This window comes from Panicum virgatum, chromosome 9K (genome assembly GCF_016808335.1).
Source record: "Panicum virgatum strain AP13 chromosome 9K, P.virgatum_v5, whole genome shotgun sequence".
Lineage (NCBI taxonomy): Eukaryota > Viridiplantae > Streptophyta > Magnoliopsida > Poales > Poaceae > Panicum > Panicum virgatum.
The window spans coordinates 5,862,211-5,880,311 of record NC_053144.1 but is presented as its reverse complement, the minus strand read 5'-3'; the positions used below and the strand labels follow the sequence as shown (position 1 = coordinate 5,880,311).

At 54.2% G+C, this 18,101-nt stretch overlaps 1 protein-coding gene across 1 annotated transcript; it reads right to left on the bottom strand.

The window, feature by feature from the left end:
- Positions 1-8,539: 8,539 nt before the first annotated feature.
- On the bottom strand, positions 8,540-17,902 carry LOC120649634 (probable hexosyltransferase MUCI70). Its single transcript, XM_039926479.1, has 6 exons — positions 17,514-17,902; positions 11,427-11,629; positions 10,989-11,162; positions 10,752-10,907; positions 10,265-10,541; positions 8,540-9,384 (listed from the first exon to the last, which is right to left on the bottom strand). The coding sequence occupies exons 1-6, from the start codon at positions 17,830-17,832 to the stop codon at positions 9,146-9,148; spliced, it is 1,368 nt and encodes a 455-aa protein (XP_039782413.1). The 5' UTR covers positions 17,833-17,902; the 3' UTR covers positions 8,540-9,145.
- Between the last annotated feature and the right edge of the window lie 199 nt (positions 17,903-18,101).

Sequence of the window (18,101 nt, the reverse complement as noted above, 5' to 3'; positions counted from 1 at the left end):
AAACCTTGAGATCAACGAGAAAAGTTACGACAATTTACTATTACGTTGTCTTCACTATTTTTTTCCTAACACGTTATCAACACCCTCTACTGAGAAAGAACAAGGAAGAGAAATCATTAGTTTTGCAAGGGTAAGAATGGCTCGTCAACCTTTTGAGGTTGGTTCCTCTCTCCCCAGAAATCTCGTCTTCTTCGTCGCCTGCTTGATGCACTCCTTCGGGCTTCGGTGCATCGCACCCGACGCGGCAGGCGCTTCGTCAATCATTGTAACATCCCGAAAATTTACCAAAACAAATCACGCGCCAAATAATTTCAAAATCTCTTTTCAATCGTTGAGCTCAGTCCACTCAAAATCGTTTCCTGCCCGATCTCCCGAAAAATCGGCCCCGACATCCGAATTCATCGCTGTCCCGTCTCCCTGTTCGTCCTCGTCCCGCGCGTCACGCCCGACCGGCGCGCGAGCGAGTTCAGTCGCGGTCGCCGCCGCGATTCCCACCGTCTCTCTCTCCCTTTTCCCCTTTTTTTCTTTCTCTTTTTCTCCAATCCTTCTTTTTCTTTTTCTTTTCCTTTTCCCATTTTCCTTTTCCCTCTCCCTCTCTCTCCTTCCTCCCTCTCCCCTGCCGCGCGCCCGCCCACGCTTGGCCCGCCACCGGCCGCTCCCTGCCCGCGCACGCCGGCCCCTGCTCCCTGCCTGGCTCGCGTGCGCCCACTCCCGGCCGCCTCCACGCGCCCACGTGCGCGCCCCGCGCACGCGCTCCGCGTGCCGCGACCCCCGCCGCGCCGCTCGCCGCGCACCGCACGCCGCGACACCGGCTCGCTGCACGCGCGTCCGTGCCACGCCGCCCACACGCTCGCGCGCTCCACGCGGCCGTGCTGCTCACCGTGCCGCTCGCTGCTGCCGGACGTGTCCCATCACCAGGCCGTCTCGTCGCTCGCGCCGCCATACTCGCTCTGCTCGCGCACAGTGCCGTCGCCGCGCCGCCCACCGAGCCGCACAGGCCGCACAGCTCGACGACAAGCACCGCAACCGCCCCCCTCCCCCACATGCTCGACGACGTCCTAGACGCCCACGCCACCGCCCTCTGCACGCCTCGTCCTCACAGCCGCTACGCACCATCGCCTCCACGACGCCGCGCCGACCCCAGCCACCATTACTGCCCGTGCGCAGAGCACCGGCCGACCATCGGCGCCCCCCCTCGCCACCGCCTATAAAAGGGTCCTCGACGTCGCCCTCGCTCCCACAACCCCGGCCGCCACCACCAGCGCCCCTCCCACTACCCACAGCGCCGCCACCATCACCATAGCCGCCGCCTTCCGCCGGCCATCGCAGAGTCGCCTCCTCGCTCCACCCCAGCCCGAGCCAAGGTGGGGAATCGAACCCCCTCACTCCCCTCTCCCTTTTCCCTCCTGATCCCGGCCGCCGCCGTGCCCTGGGCCGCCGGCGAGGGCCGCCGCCGGCGCCCAGAGCCCCCTCCCCTGTTCTGCGTCGAGAGGAAGGGGATGAAGGGCTATTTTGCCCTTAAGCCCCTCCCCTTCTCTCTATTTCCTAAAGAGTCCCTCCCCCTTTCTAACCATTTTGCAAAAGAAACCCCTCTTTTATTATATTTCAAAATAAACCCTTCCACCATATAAACTTAATTCTAAATAAACCCCTACCTTTTCCAGAATAACCCAAAACACTTCCTAGAATCCTAATCAGGTCCTTTCACTAATTACAAACAAGTCCCTGGATCCTTGTTTAGACCCTAAACACCCCGTTAACTTATCATTTTATGCGCCAGACAATCTCCGATCGACCTGAAACTTTATCACGCCGTTTCTAACATAGTTTTGGTCATTCCATTAGAAAATCTTCCAAAAATATTATTCATGTCCCCATATCTTAAATTGTTTCCAATTCGAGTTCATTTTATTTTATGCTTGCTTATGTTGTTTGTCGGTTGTGCTGTTTCCGCCGCTATGACGAAGTAGAACCGATTCCAGAAGAGAAACCAGAGGAGCCGGGAGATCAGGAAACCGCCGTCGCCGGCGCGTACGAAAGCGAAGGCAAGTCTCATCGATCCCTTACGTTGACTATGATTGATCCCAAGTAAGGTTAAATATAAAATTTGCTATACTTAGGGATTGCATGAGACGATACACTGAGGGAATGAGAGAAACCATTGATTGAAGCCATGTTGCATATTGATTTACTGTCAGACTGGCATATTATCAGACCTTGTTAATTGATGAAACTAGAATGGGAATGAGACCAGGGCAGTGTGGAATGTGTTGGAGCATGCGCTACCGTGGTGGTAGACTTGCGACCGAGCGTTGTCGTGGTGACACCTCGGGTTTGGTTGGTTATGGTTGTTGACTGCCCTGATGAACCTTAAGGACCGTGTGTTGTGGTGCCATCTCACCTAACCTACCTTCAGTACGACCACATGAGTTTGTATGGGCAAACCTTAGTCTAATCCTACTGGCTAACCTGGTAGTCGTCCGGGGTGGATATATTTTGGGGTGATACCTGGATTGGTCAAGACCCCGGGGGTTTGTGGGCGACTAGTCGGGGTTGAGCCACGGCTGGATGTCGGCTATGATGGAGCCGTCTCTGGACAGTGAAGTGCGTGTGGGTAAAGCGTACAACCTCTGCAGAGTGTACAATCCATTCGAATGGTCCGTGTTCTCGGTTTGGATAGGCTACGGTGTGGACATCTCAACTAGTTGAGTCACCTAGCCCCTGAGATGGATGACTGTTTGGGTTACCTTTAATACTACATTTGTTATTTGTTCTGGTTGATTAATGGACCTTGCGTATTAATCTGTAACTCCCTCCCCGTAAGGGTGAGGTGGGACTTGCTGAGTACTTTCGTACTCAACCCTTGTTGATTATTTTTTTAGAGGATCCTGACTTTGTGCCTGAAGATTACGAGTAGATCGTGTCCGCACCCAAGCTGATCGAGTGGAGCCGTAATGGACGAAAAACTAGTCTTGCATGTCGTTATGCTACTCGTTATCCTGTGGTTATTTGCGGTAGCTCTGTGTTGTCACTTTGCTCCTCGTGTACGGGTTGAATAAAGCTCTGTATGACTTTGGACTCCACTTGATGTAACATGTATTGTACCGGAGACTTGCTTCGGCTATTAATACATGGTTTAGCCTCGATCTTTGGGGTCGGGGCGCTTCAGGTGGTATCAGAGCCATGCTTGGCTGTAGGACACGAACCGGTAGTGAACGATGACCGTAGGAGCCCTAGGATGGTCAATCCTTGAAACCCTATTACTCCTTAAACTTTATCGTTGTTATGCTAACCCTACCCTTGTAAATCAGATGACTGATGACTGGACCACCACCTACTGCATCAACGAAGATGGATTCCCAGAGTGCTTTATGCTGCCACGGTGCGACTTGGTATTCCGGAACGTCCGGAGTACGTGGGCCGCGAGTTCATGGAGCATGGCACCGAAAGCTGTGAGGTCACCATCCATATTGGCGCCAGTGATAAGTACTTGGAGATGCAACCCTGGAGTGTCACCGCCACTGGAGCCCGTATGCCTGACACCATTCAACTTGCAGCTCGCAAGGCATTGCAGTACCTGTGCCAGATGTTTGAATGGCACTTGGGTTCCACCCCCATGAAGTACTTTCTCCCGCTGGATCGTAACCGTCCTGCTTGGGTGGCGAGGATCCGCAACCTGGAGAGCGCCATAGGGACAGAGAAGAACCCCACAGTTGTCGCAATGTCTGGCTATTTGCTTAGCCTCGACGATTTGTGCGATCAACTACATCAGCGTGTGAGAAGTCTAAGTCCCGTTGGCGTGGGGCTAAGCTGGCCTTAGCTCAGGCAGAAGCCCGAGCGGCTGAAGCTGAAAGCCGCCTTGCCGTGGCTGAAGAGAACCTTAGGGAGCAGGCAGATTGCCACAGTCAGGTCCTTAGGGGTGTCTACCTAGTGGACCGTGCCAAGCGCAAGGAACGCCATCCCAGGACTGCCGCGGAGCCGCCAATCCTAGAGGGAATTCCGATGTATCCCTTGTCCCAACCACGCAGGAGGATTAGTGAATCAGTGCCACCCACACCTCCCGCATCTCCCCGAGATCCCGAAAACAGTGACCCCGAAGACCGTGTTGTAGGGTTCAGTAGTCAAGTTGTTCCGGCCGACCCTTAAAAGTCGAGCCGCGTCATTGTAATCCATCGTGTCATGTATCCCTGCTTGTTTGAATGAATGCTTGTGTGGTGCTTGAATGATTTGTTTGTGTTGTGTGCTATACAAATCTACCCCAGTAATAAATTAGGAGAGTCACCTAATCTTACCTTATCCGTCCTTGACCGCAGATGTCCCGTCGTTCGAGCCGAGTCCAGGGACTCCATGCTCAGGAAGACGGTGACGAGGTCAACCTGAGAAACCAAGCCCCTCTGAATGTAGCCCCAGAAGCACCAGAAAATGGACACCTGCCGCCGCCACCTCCCCGTGCCCCAGCACCCATTGATCTGGCAGCCATATTGCAGCAGCAGAACCAACTCCTTCAAGTTCTTATGCCACTCTCACAGCTCAAGCTCAAGGCAATCTTGGCAACCATAGACCTGCAGTACATCCTAATGGCAATGGCAGCAGAATTGCAGATTTCAACCGCTTGCAACCACCTAAGTTTGGAGGATCTGATAACCCAATCGAGGCAGATGATTGGCTGCGAGAGATTGAAATGAAGCTCGAAGTGGTCCATGCCGATGACAGAGATAAGGTTTTGCTCGCAGTACAACAGTTAAGGGGACTACCCCTTGCTTGGTGGCAAAGTTATCGGGAAGTAAACGAAAATGCTAACGAGATGGATTCCCTAGAGTGCTTTATGCTGCCACGGTGCGACTTGGTATTCCGGAACGTTTGGAGTACGTGGGTCGCGAGTTCATGGAGCCGCTGTGCCGCTCGCCTGCCTCGACGCTCGAACCCCCACGACCGCCAGCGAGCAGAACCACGTGCGTGCCCCGCCTTCGCCGCCGGCCGCTCCTGTGCACGCCCACGCGCAGCACGCGCGGCACTGCTCGCCGCACCTTCCGCCGCACCTTCCACCGTCAAGCACAGCGCCGCCTGCCCTGCTCGCCCCCTGTCCGAGCTATCATGTCACCATGTACTGACCTCGCCACCCGCGCCACCGCTCCGCGACGCCGACCAGCACAGCAGCCGCCCCCACGCCATTAAAGGTGCTCCGCCGAGCTCGCCGGCCGACACCAACGCGGCCACCGCTCCACCGCATTACCTCACCTACAAATAGGCCCCCCGCCTCGCGTCCGAGCTCCACAACCACCACCAAAAGCCACGCCACCGCCCGCCCTCATCGCCCCACCTCCTCGCTGCGCCCCAGCCCGAACCGAGGTAGGGGAGGGATTCCCATCGCTCTCCTCTCCATTTCCCCTAGCCCCGGCCGCCGCCGAGCCCCGCAGCACCGCCGCCACGCACGCAGACCGCCGGTCGCCGCCCGCTGCCATGGCGTCGCCCCTGCGGGCCCCCTCCTCGGAAATGGAGGAGGGGAATCGGTCCCCTGAGCCGCCCTGCCCCTTTTTCCCCTCCTCCCATCCGCCACCATGGCCCAGGGCCGCCGGACAGGCGCCGCCGGCGACCGCCCCTCCCTTCCTCTGTTTCTCGTGGAGGGAGGAGGAAGAAGGTGGCTTTTTGCCACAAAACCCCCTGCCTTTTTCTCTATTTTATTAAGAACCCTCCCACCTCTCTAGTGCTTTTACAAAAGAGACCTTCCTATTTTTCCTATTCACAAATAAACCCTCCACCGTATAAACATAATTCTTATTATGCCCCTGGCCCTTTTCAGAGTAACCCGTTCATTTTTGGAAATTACAATTAAGTCCTTCCCAAAACTAATTACAAGGAAGTCCCCGAATCCTGGTTTAGCCCTAACCACTCCTTTAACTCGTCATTTCATGCGCCAAAAATCCCCCGATCGACTTGAAACTTTACCACGCTATTTCTAATATACTTTTTACCATGTCATTCGAAAACCGCCCAAAAATATTACTCCTGTCTCCATATCTTAACTGTTTCCGATTCGAGCTCAGCGATAAAACCTTTATTTCTTTTTCTTGATTGTGTGCTTGTTTGTGTGCGTCGTAGATCACGGTGTGAACGAGGGAGAACCCATCGACGAGCAGTACTGTGAGCAAGTGAATGAGGACCAGTTCCGCGACCCCGAATCCAAAGGACAGTACCTCGATCAGGACTTCCCGGAAGGCTTTGAGAACGGCAAGTTCAATCCCATCCTTTGATGCATGTTTTGTCCTAGTTTTTATAAACACAACCTATTGGCCTGTTTTACAAAACTGCATATGTTTTTCCTACAGAAAACATGGTTGAATAGCCATCCCTTGATTTGTTATAACCATTCTTTGACCACCTAGATTAATGTCTGAATGTGATCTGTTTGGACGTTAATCACTGCTAGAACGCTTCGGACCTTAAATATGATACAACTTGTTTTATAAAGGGAAAATGTGTGAGTGTGTGGGAAGGGAAAAATATGGAATTTTCGAAAGATGAGTTTAGACGGGATGGATGGCACTTCTGTGTGAATTGTCAAATGGTGTGCTCGTGCCTGTGTGGTTGAGCAAGGAAGGGAGATATCCATCTTGTCACAATTAAGGACCAAGTTGGTGTGTCATCTTGCCTAACTCCACTATCGTGCAAACCACTCGACCGTTGTATGGGCAACGACTTAGCATAAACCCCACTAGTTAGTCTGATAGCCATCAGGAGAGCTGAGAGCAACGGGTGACCAAGGAGAAGGGATAAGCTCTGTGTGACTGATGCCCCGGTTAAACCTCGGAGATAGGTCGATGACCTCTTGGTGAATCCTGTGGTGGCTAGTCAGGTCTAGCTAAGGTGGGTAATGACTTTGTTGGGATCTGCACCGACACTAAGGTGATCGTGCTGTGGTACCCCGTTTGTGGGTAAAGTTACACACCTCTGCAGAGTATAGAATCTATTCGAATAGCCGTGCCCACAGTACTGGGCGAGTTACGGTTTGGTCACACAACTAGTGTTTCTTCTGGGAATGGATGGGTTGGCGTGAGTTGTTTTGGAAAAGTGTCCGACAGTTGTGCCGTGTGCTACAGCGGATGAGGAGTCCGGTAGTAGTTTAAAACTTGGATCCTGTGTGGATCAACCCTACGTGTTACTCAGTGCAAGATAATGGCTTTTGAAAAACCCCTTCGTTCAAATAAACCCATGCATAAAAATTAGCTTTCCGCAAAATAAACCATAGTCTTATCCTTGGTTTACCCTGTGCATTATATTTTGTTTATACCCCCCCTTCGTGGGTGTGATTGGACTTGCTGAGTACGTTTGTACTCACCACATTCTTAATTTTTACAAAGGAAGATCCAAACTTCGTTTCCGAAGACGTTGAGTAGGGGTTCCGTCCTGCACCCAACTTTGCCTGTGGATAGGGTCACCCGCAGAAAGCTCCGTATGGCGCAAGACTCTGATGACCTCTTCGTAGTTAATATCGTTGTGTGGGTTTTAGTTGTTATTCTCGCGATAGTGGCGCTGCACTGCCCATTACCGCGTAGAGTTGTACGGTGACGTACCATCTGATGTAATAAATGTGTTATCAGGCTTCTGAGACTGATATTTGTATCACATTTAAGTCTTCTCTTATGAGGAAATGCTTCAAGCTGTGCCGAGCCGATCCTCCACGCCTGGGCGCGCGCTGATGTGCCGCCGCCGCCGGTTCGCCATCCCCAGGATGCCGTCGACGCCGCGCCGTCTGCCACCGCTCGGACCCGTCTCGCCCTCTCCTGCTCAGGCCTCCCCTCACCTGAGGGTGGGGGCGTCGGGCCGCGCCGCCACCACTTGTCTCGGCTGGGACATGCCCGGTTTGATGATGCGGTGGCGGAGGCCGAGGCGCGCATTGGCCGCCGCAGCTGCAGTCAGGCGGTGGCCGTGGCGCGCGTTGGCCGCCGCGGTTGCGGTTGGGCGGGCGGCAGTCGACGAAGCCGGTGGGGGAGGTGGAGGCGGTGTTGCTAGGGCGATACTGCTGGAGTTGCCCGCAGTCATGGAGAAGAACGGAGCTCCACGGCGCGCATCAATCAGTCCTCTGAGGAGGAGTTCCGGCGACGTGGCCGGAGTTGGGGAGTTGGGTGGCGTCGCCCGCGTGTACTCCGGCGAAGACGATCCGTCATCGCCACAAGGATAGGACAATCGGCCATGGCGTGGACAGTACGCTGTCACCATGACGGGTCCTTCCTGTGGATGCCCGTGGGGCATCACCGAAACTCCGCGATGATTCGCGTCGGTGCTGGAGTTGTCGCTGTCGGCCTGAGCAGCTCTTCGGGCAACAGCGGCGTCTTCCTCCATGATTGAAGAAGCGCCTGCCGCGTCGGGTGCGATGCACCAGAGCCCGAAGGAGTGCATCAAGCAAGCGAGGAAGAAGACGTGCACGGAGATTTCTTGGGAGAGAGGAACCAGCCTCAAAAGGTTGACGGGCCATTCTTACCCTTGCAAAACTAGAGGGTGCTGATAACGTGTTAGAAGAAAATTGGTGGAGACAATATAATAGTGAATTGTCGTAACTTTTCTCATTGATCTATATAGGGAATACAAGATAGATGTTATGCGTAACATAAGTGTAATCCTTCAATTCATTCTCTAACAGCAGCAATAACTATGGCTGTTACAATAGCCTTAACAATGGCTGTTACCATTGCCTATTTGCCTCAACCATGAGTTTCATGGCCTCAATTGTAACTGCTGTTTTGATGAGATCAAATAAAAGTATTGTAACAAGAACGATGGAGAGCCAGCGACTGGATTATCTCACGACAGGTGGATACCGCTGCTAATTCTGCGCTGTTCTGCAAATGCCAAGATGGACGACGACCGGATCTTTGGGAGTGAATTCTCCAATTCTTCGCCAGGAAGAATGGCAAAAGCTCAGGCTGGCTTTGCCTGAAACAACTTTCCACGGCGCAAACACGCCGTCAGCTGCAATCTTCTCTACCCTACCCTAGAGTCCTACTACACTGTCATGCACTACTTCGATGGCAGCACTCTCACTGTAATTTCACTACGTCAGAATCCATCTACACAATCATATTTATGACTGCAACTAGCCGAGTTGCTCGACCAAGACGAGACCCCCTAAAGCAGCCGATCCGGAAGCTCATCTCGCGTCCTTGACGAGCGGCTTCACCTTGCGCCTGTGTCCAAAGCTGTTCACCAGGTCCTTGCGCGCGCACACCGGGAACAGGTGGACGCCCGGCGGCCTCAGGCGCCGCAGGACGTAGGGGAAGCTCAACTGATCACGGGACGTGAACCTCACCACCTCGTTGAACCACAGGCACATGAAGAGGTTGGTCGAGGGGGCGTGATCCCGGACGATCACTGAAGCTTCTGCAAGCGCTGTAAAAGGAAAAAGGAAACTGGGTCGGTTAACTGCCATTACCGGGGTCCGTAGGTCGTAACGAGGACCACCACCGGAAAGGATGTGCATGATCTGAGACTCTGAAGCGAAGCATTATGTTAGGCTTGCTTTGGCAGTGGTTCCGGTTCTACCACCCAGCCCACAGGTGGGGTTGATGGGGGGCTCGAATGCATGCGGAGGCCACCCTCTGTATCACTGGTTCAGCGACAGAAAAGGAGCTCGCTTTTATGCTAAATAAACGCATGCAACTAGACAGCTTTATTACTTGTGCCTTTTGCACAACTACAGCTGAGCGGTTGTACTGCACATTAGTTGATGAACGACAAGCATGGTTGCCCACAGTGATGGATGGAAATGGAATTATTCTATTTATTGCTACAAAGTGTGCAAAGGTTTGGTAGCCCAATGTCCTGATTGCTAGGGTAAACAGTTACTACCAGGAATAACTAGAAGACATAAAATGCAAATCATGTATGCTGCATAACCCAACTTATTTCTTTCGGGTTTCATCTCTAGCCTACCCCAACTTGCTTGGGAAAAAAGGCTACGTTGTTGTTGTTGTTGTTGTTGCATGTATGCTGCATAACAGTGAGGGGCACTAATAGGGACATGATCCAAGGGCATAGCATTATAGCCGGATGGTAACTGGAATCGGCTTCGAGAAATGTTCAAGAAACTGGATGAAGGATGATGCATGAAGAAATAATGTCGATATGTAAACTACGGACACCAAACAAGTCAGTAAACATAACCGCATGCCAAAAATGCCAAAGTGAACTAGTGCTAAGAAAAAGAAATGAGACATAATATGAGTAGAAGATGTAAACAGCGGTATGCACATTGAGATGAGAGACGCACCTTTCTTCCCATTGAATTTTTTCTCATCAGGAATGCCATCCTTTCGGTACTGATCCAACTGCACTTCAACTTCTTCTGGAGTTGCTTTGTGTTTCTTAACAATTGCTTTCGCCTCATCATACAGGCTACTCCGAGCTCCATGTTCAGATAATGCTAGAGAAGAGTTTGAACGCCACAGGAGGGCTTCAAGGACTCCCAATGGATCTCTCCGGAACTGAGACTTTGAATCCACCCAGATTGAGTATCGTGCCATGGGGAAAAGACGATGGCTTATCAGCTGATGAGGAACAATCACCAAAAAAGAAGTCAGCTTGTGGAAAATGATAATCTACAGTGAGTCACTATGCAGAGGTATAGAAACTTAGATACAAGTATGTGTGTAGCTGTTTACTTATTCAGGAATACAGCAGCACATCAAAACACTGCACTACTGTCATCTATGGTAAACAAGACAATGGAATGGAGCCACGAATTTTCCAACTTTTACCTTTGGAATTTTCCCATTCAACCGTTGATCTGAGAAAGGAAGATCACTGACAAGAATGATCCTCCATAGACCAATCATGTTGTCTTCACCAATCTTGTTGCCTTCCTCCTCTTGAGACGCCCGAGTGACTTCATCCCAGAAAGCAACATAGCAAACCTAGAAAAAAAGGCAAGCATCTATCAGTAAATAGGAAAGAAGCTGAAGACATTAACATCCAGCAAAAAAGTAACAACAAACCTTTCTGATAGAGTTTTCGGTCATCCCTATTGGCTGGTGAAGGTCGTCACCTCCACCAAATGCACAGGTTGCCACAACAATTCTGCAATATCTCATATATTCTCTGTCAACAGCAGAAACTTGGAACCAATTCTCATTACAGAAGCCACAATGCACTATCATACTTTCCTTGATCTGTAAACATCAGTAAGACTAAAATGAGAATGGCATGTAATAAAACACTATAATTTGAACAAGTTAACACCGTAGACCATACAATATCTACTTTGTCGGTAGTTGCCAAATGGGATAAGGATAAGGGGAATGTACGACCTCGACCTGAGACTGTATAATGGGTGCAGAGTTTCGTGGCAACTAAAACATCTTGAAGTTTCAGGGAGACTAGAACATCTCAGAAGATTTTAAAAAACATTGAAATTGATATGCTGAAAATTTAACCTTGAAGCTTTCTTCTCTTTCAGTGAGTGTCTGGTATCCTGTGAATGAGTTAAATCGTGAACTCTCTGTATGTGACAATATATCATCTTCGATATGGTGCATACTTGATCTGTATACAACTTCCTTGATTGATGTATTTGCTTCAGGAATTTCTGGAAGCTCCAGATTTTGAAGCTTCTCAGGATCAAGAAGCTTCAAGCATGCTGTCAATGCAAAAACGCTTGATTTATGAACAGAGTACATGTCTTATCTGCTGTATTGAGATTCTACAAGTGCAAGGAAGGGAAGCACAAGAAAAGGAAAGAAAATTCTACCATAACCAGAAGAACAACTAAAGCATGTGAGAAAGAAGCACTAAACAAATAGCATAGTACAGCTTTGTATTTGCTTATGCAGGTTAAAGGTACTGCACTGTAAATTGCCCTCCAGTCTAGTTTAGTCAATCAGCATTGGCTAATGTTAGTGTTAAGCTAGCACTTGTATCTTACTTTATGAACTTTTTACTTTATCAAGTAGGGGTGCCTTGGCTCTCAAGTTGATCATGAGATGCCTTGGTTCCCAAGTAGCCTAAGCATCTTGCTTTATGCAAGGAATATGCTAGTAGAGGCCCTGCTCTATATAAGCAGCAGCCATCCTTTGTAACCGTGAGACAATTACCTTTACCATTTCAATCAAGCGGCTATAAGTCAAGCTGCCCTCGTTGGGTTCAGCTGCAATTGAGATGTTTCCTGGGTATCAATTGGCATCTAGAGCCTAGGTTAGACACCCTTCCCCTCAGCCGCCGCCACAGCCATGTCCACCTCCAGCAAGCGCGCCGCCGCCGCTGCCGCCGCAGCAGCGAAGGGCAAGGATGTCTCCGGATCTGGCCACGGTGAAGACCAGGCACGGGAGGCCCGTCTTGCCGCCGCAGAAGCAGCGGCCGCGCAGGTAGCACAGGCAGCAGCCCAGGCGGCAGAGGCGGCTCAAGCCGCCGTAGCCGCGGCCGCCGCCTTGCGCCAGGAGATCGAGGATGGCAAGCCGGCGGTCGATGGGTCGGAGCGTTTCCACACTCCGGAGTGCCGTCGACACCTCTCTCCGTCCCCAGATCGGCGCCACAGACGACGTGATCGGTCGCCGGTGGTGCAGGTCTACCGCGACATCGGCGGCTGGTGGCCCATGCTCACCCGCGCCAACTACCACGAGTGGAGCCTTCTCATGAAGGTGAAGCTCCAGGCACTCGGGCTCTAGGAGGCCGTTGCCTACGGCGACGTCATCTACGAGGATGATCGCCGGGCCTTGGAGGCTTTGTGCGCTGCGGTGCCGGCAGATCTCGGCGCCGCCCTTGCCAACAAGCCGACGGCCAAGCTCGCCTGGGAGGCGATCGCCACCAGGCGTCTCGGTGGTGAGCGCGTCCGTCGCGCCACGCTGCAACGGCTCCGCGGCGAGTGGGAAAGCCTCGCCTTTCAGCCCGGTGAGCAAATTGAGGACTTTGCTCTTCGCCTGACAAACCTGATGGAGCAGATGGCCCTCAACGGCGACACCAACCTCGACGAAGAGCGCGCCATGGAGAAATTTCTCCGGTGTGTGCCCAAGAAGTACGAGCAGCTTGTTCTCTCCATCGAGACGCTACTCGACTTCGGGCAGCTCACCATCGAGGACGTGACCGGCCGGCTCAAGGCGGCCCAGGACCGCGAGCGCGCGCCGGAGTCGGAGGCCGCCGCCGGCAAGCTCCTCTACACCGTCGAGAAGTGGCGGGCCTTCGATAAGAAGGAGGAGGGAGCCGGACCGTCCAAGGATCGCCGTCGACATCCCCGCGGAGGCAAGAAGAACAAGCCCAGGGGCGGTGACCGCGACGGAGACCGTGGCGGCGCGGATCGCGGCGGAGGGGACAAGGCAGGCGCCGCCGGCGGTGAACGCAGGGCGAAACGCGACGACACCTGCCTCAACTGCAACGGTGCCGGCCACTGGACACGCGATTGTCCCCATCCCCGGCGTGATCGTGGTAGAGATCGTGGCGGCACGGCGAATGTGGCGGAAGCAGAGGATGACCATGCTATGTTCCTCGTGCATAGGTTCCTGGAGATGGACGCGGAGGCGTACAGCGGCAAGGTTCCTGCTTCGTCCTTCTACGCCAAGAACGCCGACCTCGACCTCCACGAGCCGAAAGCCAGCGCTTTCCTCGACATCGGCTCCGGCGTCGGCGACAACCTCGACGGCTGGTACCTGGACAGCGGCGCCACCCACCATATGATTGGACGCCGCGAGCTCTTCACCGACCTAGACACGACGGCCAGAGGCACGGTGAGATTCGGCGACGAGTCAAAGGTGGAGATCCACGGCGTCGGCTCCATCATCTTCGAGGCGAAGAACGGCGAGCACCGGGTGTTTCATGGTGTGTACTACATCCCCGCTCTTCGCAACTTGATCATGAGCCTCGGCCAGCTAGATGAGGGAGGATCCAAGGTGGTGATTGATCACGGAGTCCTGAGGATCTGGGATCAGCACAAGCGGCTGCTCGTCAAGGTTCGCCGCTGCGCCAACAGGCTCTACATCCTCCACATCAAGACGGCATCGCCGCTCTGCCTCGCCGCGCGCAAGGATGATGAAGCTTGGCGCTGGCACGAGCGGTATGGCCACCTCCACTTCGACGCACTTCGTCAGCTGTCCAAGGACGCATGGCGCGTGGGTTGCCGGTGATCAGCCACGTCGGCCAGTTCTGCGACACGTGCGTCATCACCAAGCACCGCCGAGCCCCGTTCCCGTGTGAAGCCCAGTACCGCGCGCAGGATCCGCTGGAGCTCGTCCACGGCGACCTCTGCGGGCCGACCGCGCCGGCAACTCCCGGCGGCAGGCGCTACTTCCTGTTGCTGGTCGACGACGCCACGCGGTACATGTGGGTGGCTCTGCTGACAACCAAGGATGCTGCAGCGGATGCAATCAAGCATCTTCAGGCCGCAGCGGAGAAGAAGAGCGGGAAGAAGCTGCGGACGCTGCGCAGGGACAACGGGCACGAGTTCACCGTCGCCGAGTTCGCTGCGTACTGCGCCGAGGAGGGGATCCAGCGCCACTACAGCGCCCTGTACACGCCGCAACAGAATGGAGTCGTGGAGCGGCGCAATCAGACGGTGGTCGCGATGGCGCGGGCTCTGCTGAAGCAGCGCGGGTTGCCGGCACGCTTCTGGGGCGAGGCCGTGGTGACCGCGGTTCACCTGCTGAACAGAGCACCTACCAAGGCGCTGAAGGGCGTGACGCCGTATGAAGCGTGGCACGGGAAGGCGCCGGAAGTCGGGTACCTGCGCACATTTGGATGTGTGGCCTTCACCAAGGATCTGTCGCAGCTTAAGACGCTCGACGATCGTAGCATCCCCGGCATCCTCATCGGCTACGCCGACGGCGCCAAGGCGTACCGCATCTTCAACCCGGCGACACAGCGTGTGCGCGTCTCGCGCGATGTCGTCTTCGACGAGAGTCGCGGGTGGGACTGGATCAAGGAAGGAGGCGGACAGGCTCCGGCGGAAGAGGAGTTCGCCGTCGAGCACGCCTGGGAGGAAGGAACAGAGGGAGCACGGACACCAACGCCCGTTTCCCCTGTTTCAAGCCCCTCCCCTGCTCCATCTGCGCCGCACTCGCCATCTCCAGCTCCGGGGGAGCAGGGGAGCCCTGGAACAGAGGATTCGACTCCTCTGTTTCAAGAAGAGTCCACGCCGGCAGCACCAACTCCACCCCCTGTGCCAGAGATCGAGCACGCCACGCCTCTGGAGGATGACGAGGACAGGCTCAATGCATCCTACGATGATGAGCCCCTCCGCTACCGCACGATGGAGAACATATTCGGCAACGACTCTCCTCCAGGTCAGGCGCCGCGACTCTTCGCCCAGCTCCACCTCTCTCATGCTGGCGAGCCGACAGGATACGCGGAAGCCAAGGGCGATCCAGCGTGGGAGGCCGCCATGAAGCAGGAGCTTCAAGCTGTGGAGAAGAACAAGACGTGGGAGCTGGTGCAGCTGACCGCCGGCCATCACCTAATCTCCCTCAAGTGGGTGTACAAGCTCAAGAAGGACGAGAAGGGGATGGTGACCAGGCACAACGCCCGGCTGGTGGCGCGCGGTTTCGTGCAGCAGGAAGGCATTGACTTCGAAGATGCCTTCGCGCCGGTGGCGAGGATGGAATCCGTGCGGGTTCTCCTTGCACTGGCGGCGCAGGAAAGGTGGAAGGTGCACCATATGGACGTGAAGTCTGCCTTCCTCAACGGCGACCTCAAGGAGGAGGTGCACGTACGACAGCCGCCAGGCTTCGCCGTCGCCGGAGAAGAAGGGAAGGTGTACTGGCTGCGCAAGGCTCTTTACGGGCTGAGGCAAGCACCACGCGCCTGGAACGCGAAGCTGGACACCACACTGAAGAAGATGGGGTTCACGCAGAGCACGCATGAAGCGGCGGTGTACAGGCGAGGCAGTGGGTGCACTGTCCTGCTCGTCGGCGTCTATGTCGACGACCTCATCATCACCGATGCCGATCAGGGGGAGGTGGAGAACTTCAAGGCCGCCATGAAGGAGCACTTCGACATGAGCGACCTCGGCCTCCTCTGCTTCTACCTCGGCGTCGAGGTGCGCCAAGATGCCGAGGGCATCGTTCTTCGCCAAGCCCGCTACGCCGAGCGCATCCTCGAGTTGGGAGGAATGGCGGGGTGCAATCCAGCCGCCACACCAATGGAGGAGAAGCTGCGGCTCAGCCGGGAGAGCAAGGCGGAGGAAGTGGATCCCACGCACTACCGGCGGCTTGTCGGCAGCCTGCGGTACCTCGTCCACACTCCGCCGGACCTCGCATTCGCGGTCGGGTACCTGAGCCGGTTCATGCAACGGTCCACGGCGGAGCATCTGCAGGCGGTCAAGCGTGTGTTGCGCTATGTGGCCGGGACCTTGGACTTTGGTCTGCACTACAAGAGGGCTCTAGACACAGCGCGCTTCGTCGGTTACTGCGACAGTGATCTTGCCGGTGACGTGGATTCAAGCAAGAGCACCAGCGGGACTCTGTTCTTCCTGGGAGATTGCTTGGTCAGCTGGCAGTCTGTGAAGCAAAGGGTGGTGGCATTGTCCAGCTGCGAGGCTGAGTACATTGCAACCACCACCGCAGCAACTCAAGCGCTGTGGCTGTCTAGGCTGCTCGGGGAGCTCCTGGATAGGAAGATGGAAGCAGTGGAGCTTAAGGTGGACAGCAAGTCTGCTCTAGCTCTGGCCAAGAACCCTGTTTTCCATGACAGGAGCAAGCACATCAGGACTAAGTTCCATTTCATCTGGGACAGTCTGGAGGAAGGGAGCATCAAGGCCAACTACATCGCCACCGCTGACCAGCTCGCCGACATCCTTACCAAGTCACTGGGCAAGACCAAGTTCCAGGAGATGAGGAGAAAGATTGGCTTGAAGCAGGTCACCTAGTGCTAGGCTTAAGGGGGAGATTGTTAGTGTTAAGCTAGCACTTGTATCTTATTTTATGAACTTTTTACTTTATCAAGTAGGGGTGCCTTGGCTCTCAAGTTGATCATGAGATGCCTTGGTTCCCAAGTAGCCTAAGCATCTTGCTTTATGCAAGGAATATGCTAGTAGAGGCCCTGCTCTATATAAGCAGCAGCCATCCTTTGTAACCGTGAGACAATTACCTTTACCATTTCAATCAAGCGGCTATAAGCCAAGCTGCCCTCGTTGGGTTCAGCTGCAATTGAGATATTTCCTGGGTATCAGCTAATGGCTACACAGTTGCACTAAAGTTTTATACACAGGCTCAATAGGATAAACATCTGAGATTGTTTATACCCACATCCTCAATGTAAGAGCGCAATATTTACAGAAAACAAGTGGATGCAGAGCGAAAATTCAGATCATATCATGCATCCTGAGAACAAAGAGAATACCTCGATATAAAACTACTCCTGGGCAGGTCAGGACATTCGTATCCAAATAATAAAATCACTTCACTGAACAAACTGAGCATCGCATTATAAAACAGTCATACCACCATGTATTCCCAGATTAGAAGTACCAAGTAAACAATTAAACTAAGACGCGGCTCTACCCGCAAGAATTTAAAGGGTTTAAGGATCGAGCGTTGGCTTACACTTCCTGGGGGTACCAGCGGCGCGGGCGGCGCGCGAGAGGTGACCGACGTCCGCGAAGGATGGCGGAGGCAGTGCGGAGGAGTGGGAAGGGGTTAGGCGGTAGGACTCGTAGAGGAGGAGGGAGACGGCGAGGGCGGCCAGGAGGAGCGGCACGCCCAGCCGCGCGGTGCGGAAGAGAAGGCGGCGGCGGCGGGCGGAAGCGGAGGCAGAGGCGCGGGAGCGCTTGCGGCGGACGCGTACGCGCACCTTCCCGGTGGCCTCGTCGTCGTCGGAGACGGAGATGGAGATGCCTTGGATCAGCGACGACGACGACGGCATGGCCGGAGTTGTGCCGGGGGAGCCCCGGGAGTGGGACGGAAGAAGAAGGGTGGGGCACTCGGGCCAGTTGGCTTCGGTGGTGGGCAAGGGGCATTGGGTTGGGTTGGGCCGTGAGACTTGGGATGGGCGGCTCGGTCGATTTGCACACATCCGCGAACACCACGAATTTTGTTTTTTTTAATAATTTGTATATGTATAGTACATCAGTACTTCTGTAAAAAAAAATCCAAATTGTATGCATATCTGTTTGGACCAGCAGAAACTAGCAC

Excerpts from the sequence above, each read along its gene's own strand:
- LOC120649634 (XM_039926479.1), bottom strand. The coding sequence starts at position 17,832 with ATGCCGTCGTCGTCGTCGCTGATCCAAGGCATCTCCATCTCCGTCTCC. Across the intron at positions 11,630-17,513 it reads CGCTGGTACCCCCAGGAAGT|CATGCTTGAAGCTTCTTGAT; the intron begins GTAAGCCAACGC and ends TTGCATTGACAG. Across the intron at positions 10,542-10,751 it reads TGAATGGGAAAATTCCAAAG|CTGATAAGCCATCGTCTTTT; the intron begins GTAAAAGTTGGA and ends GTTCCTCATCAG.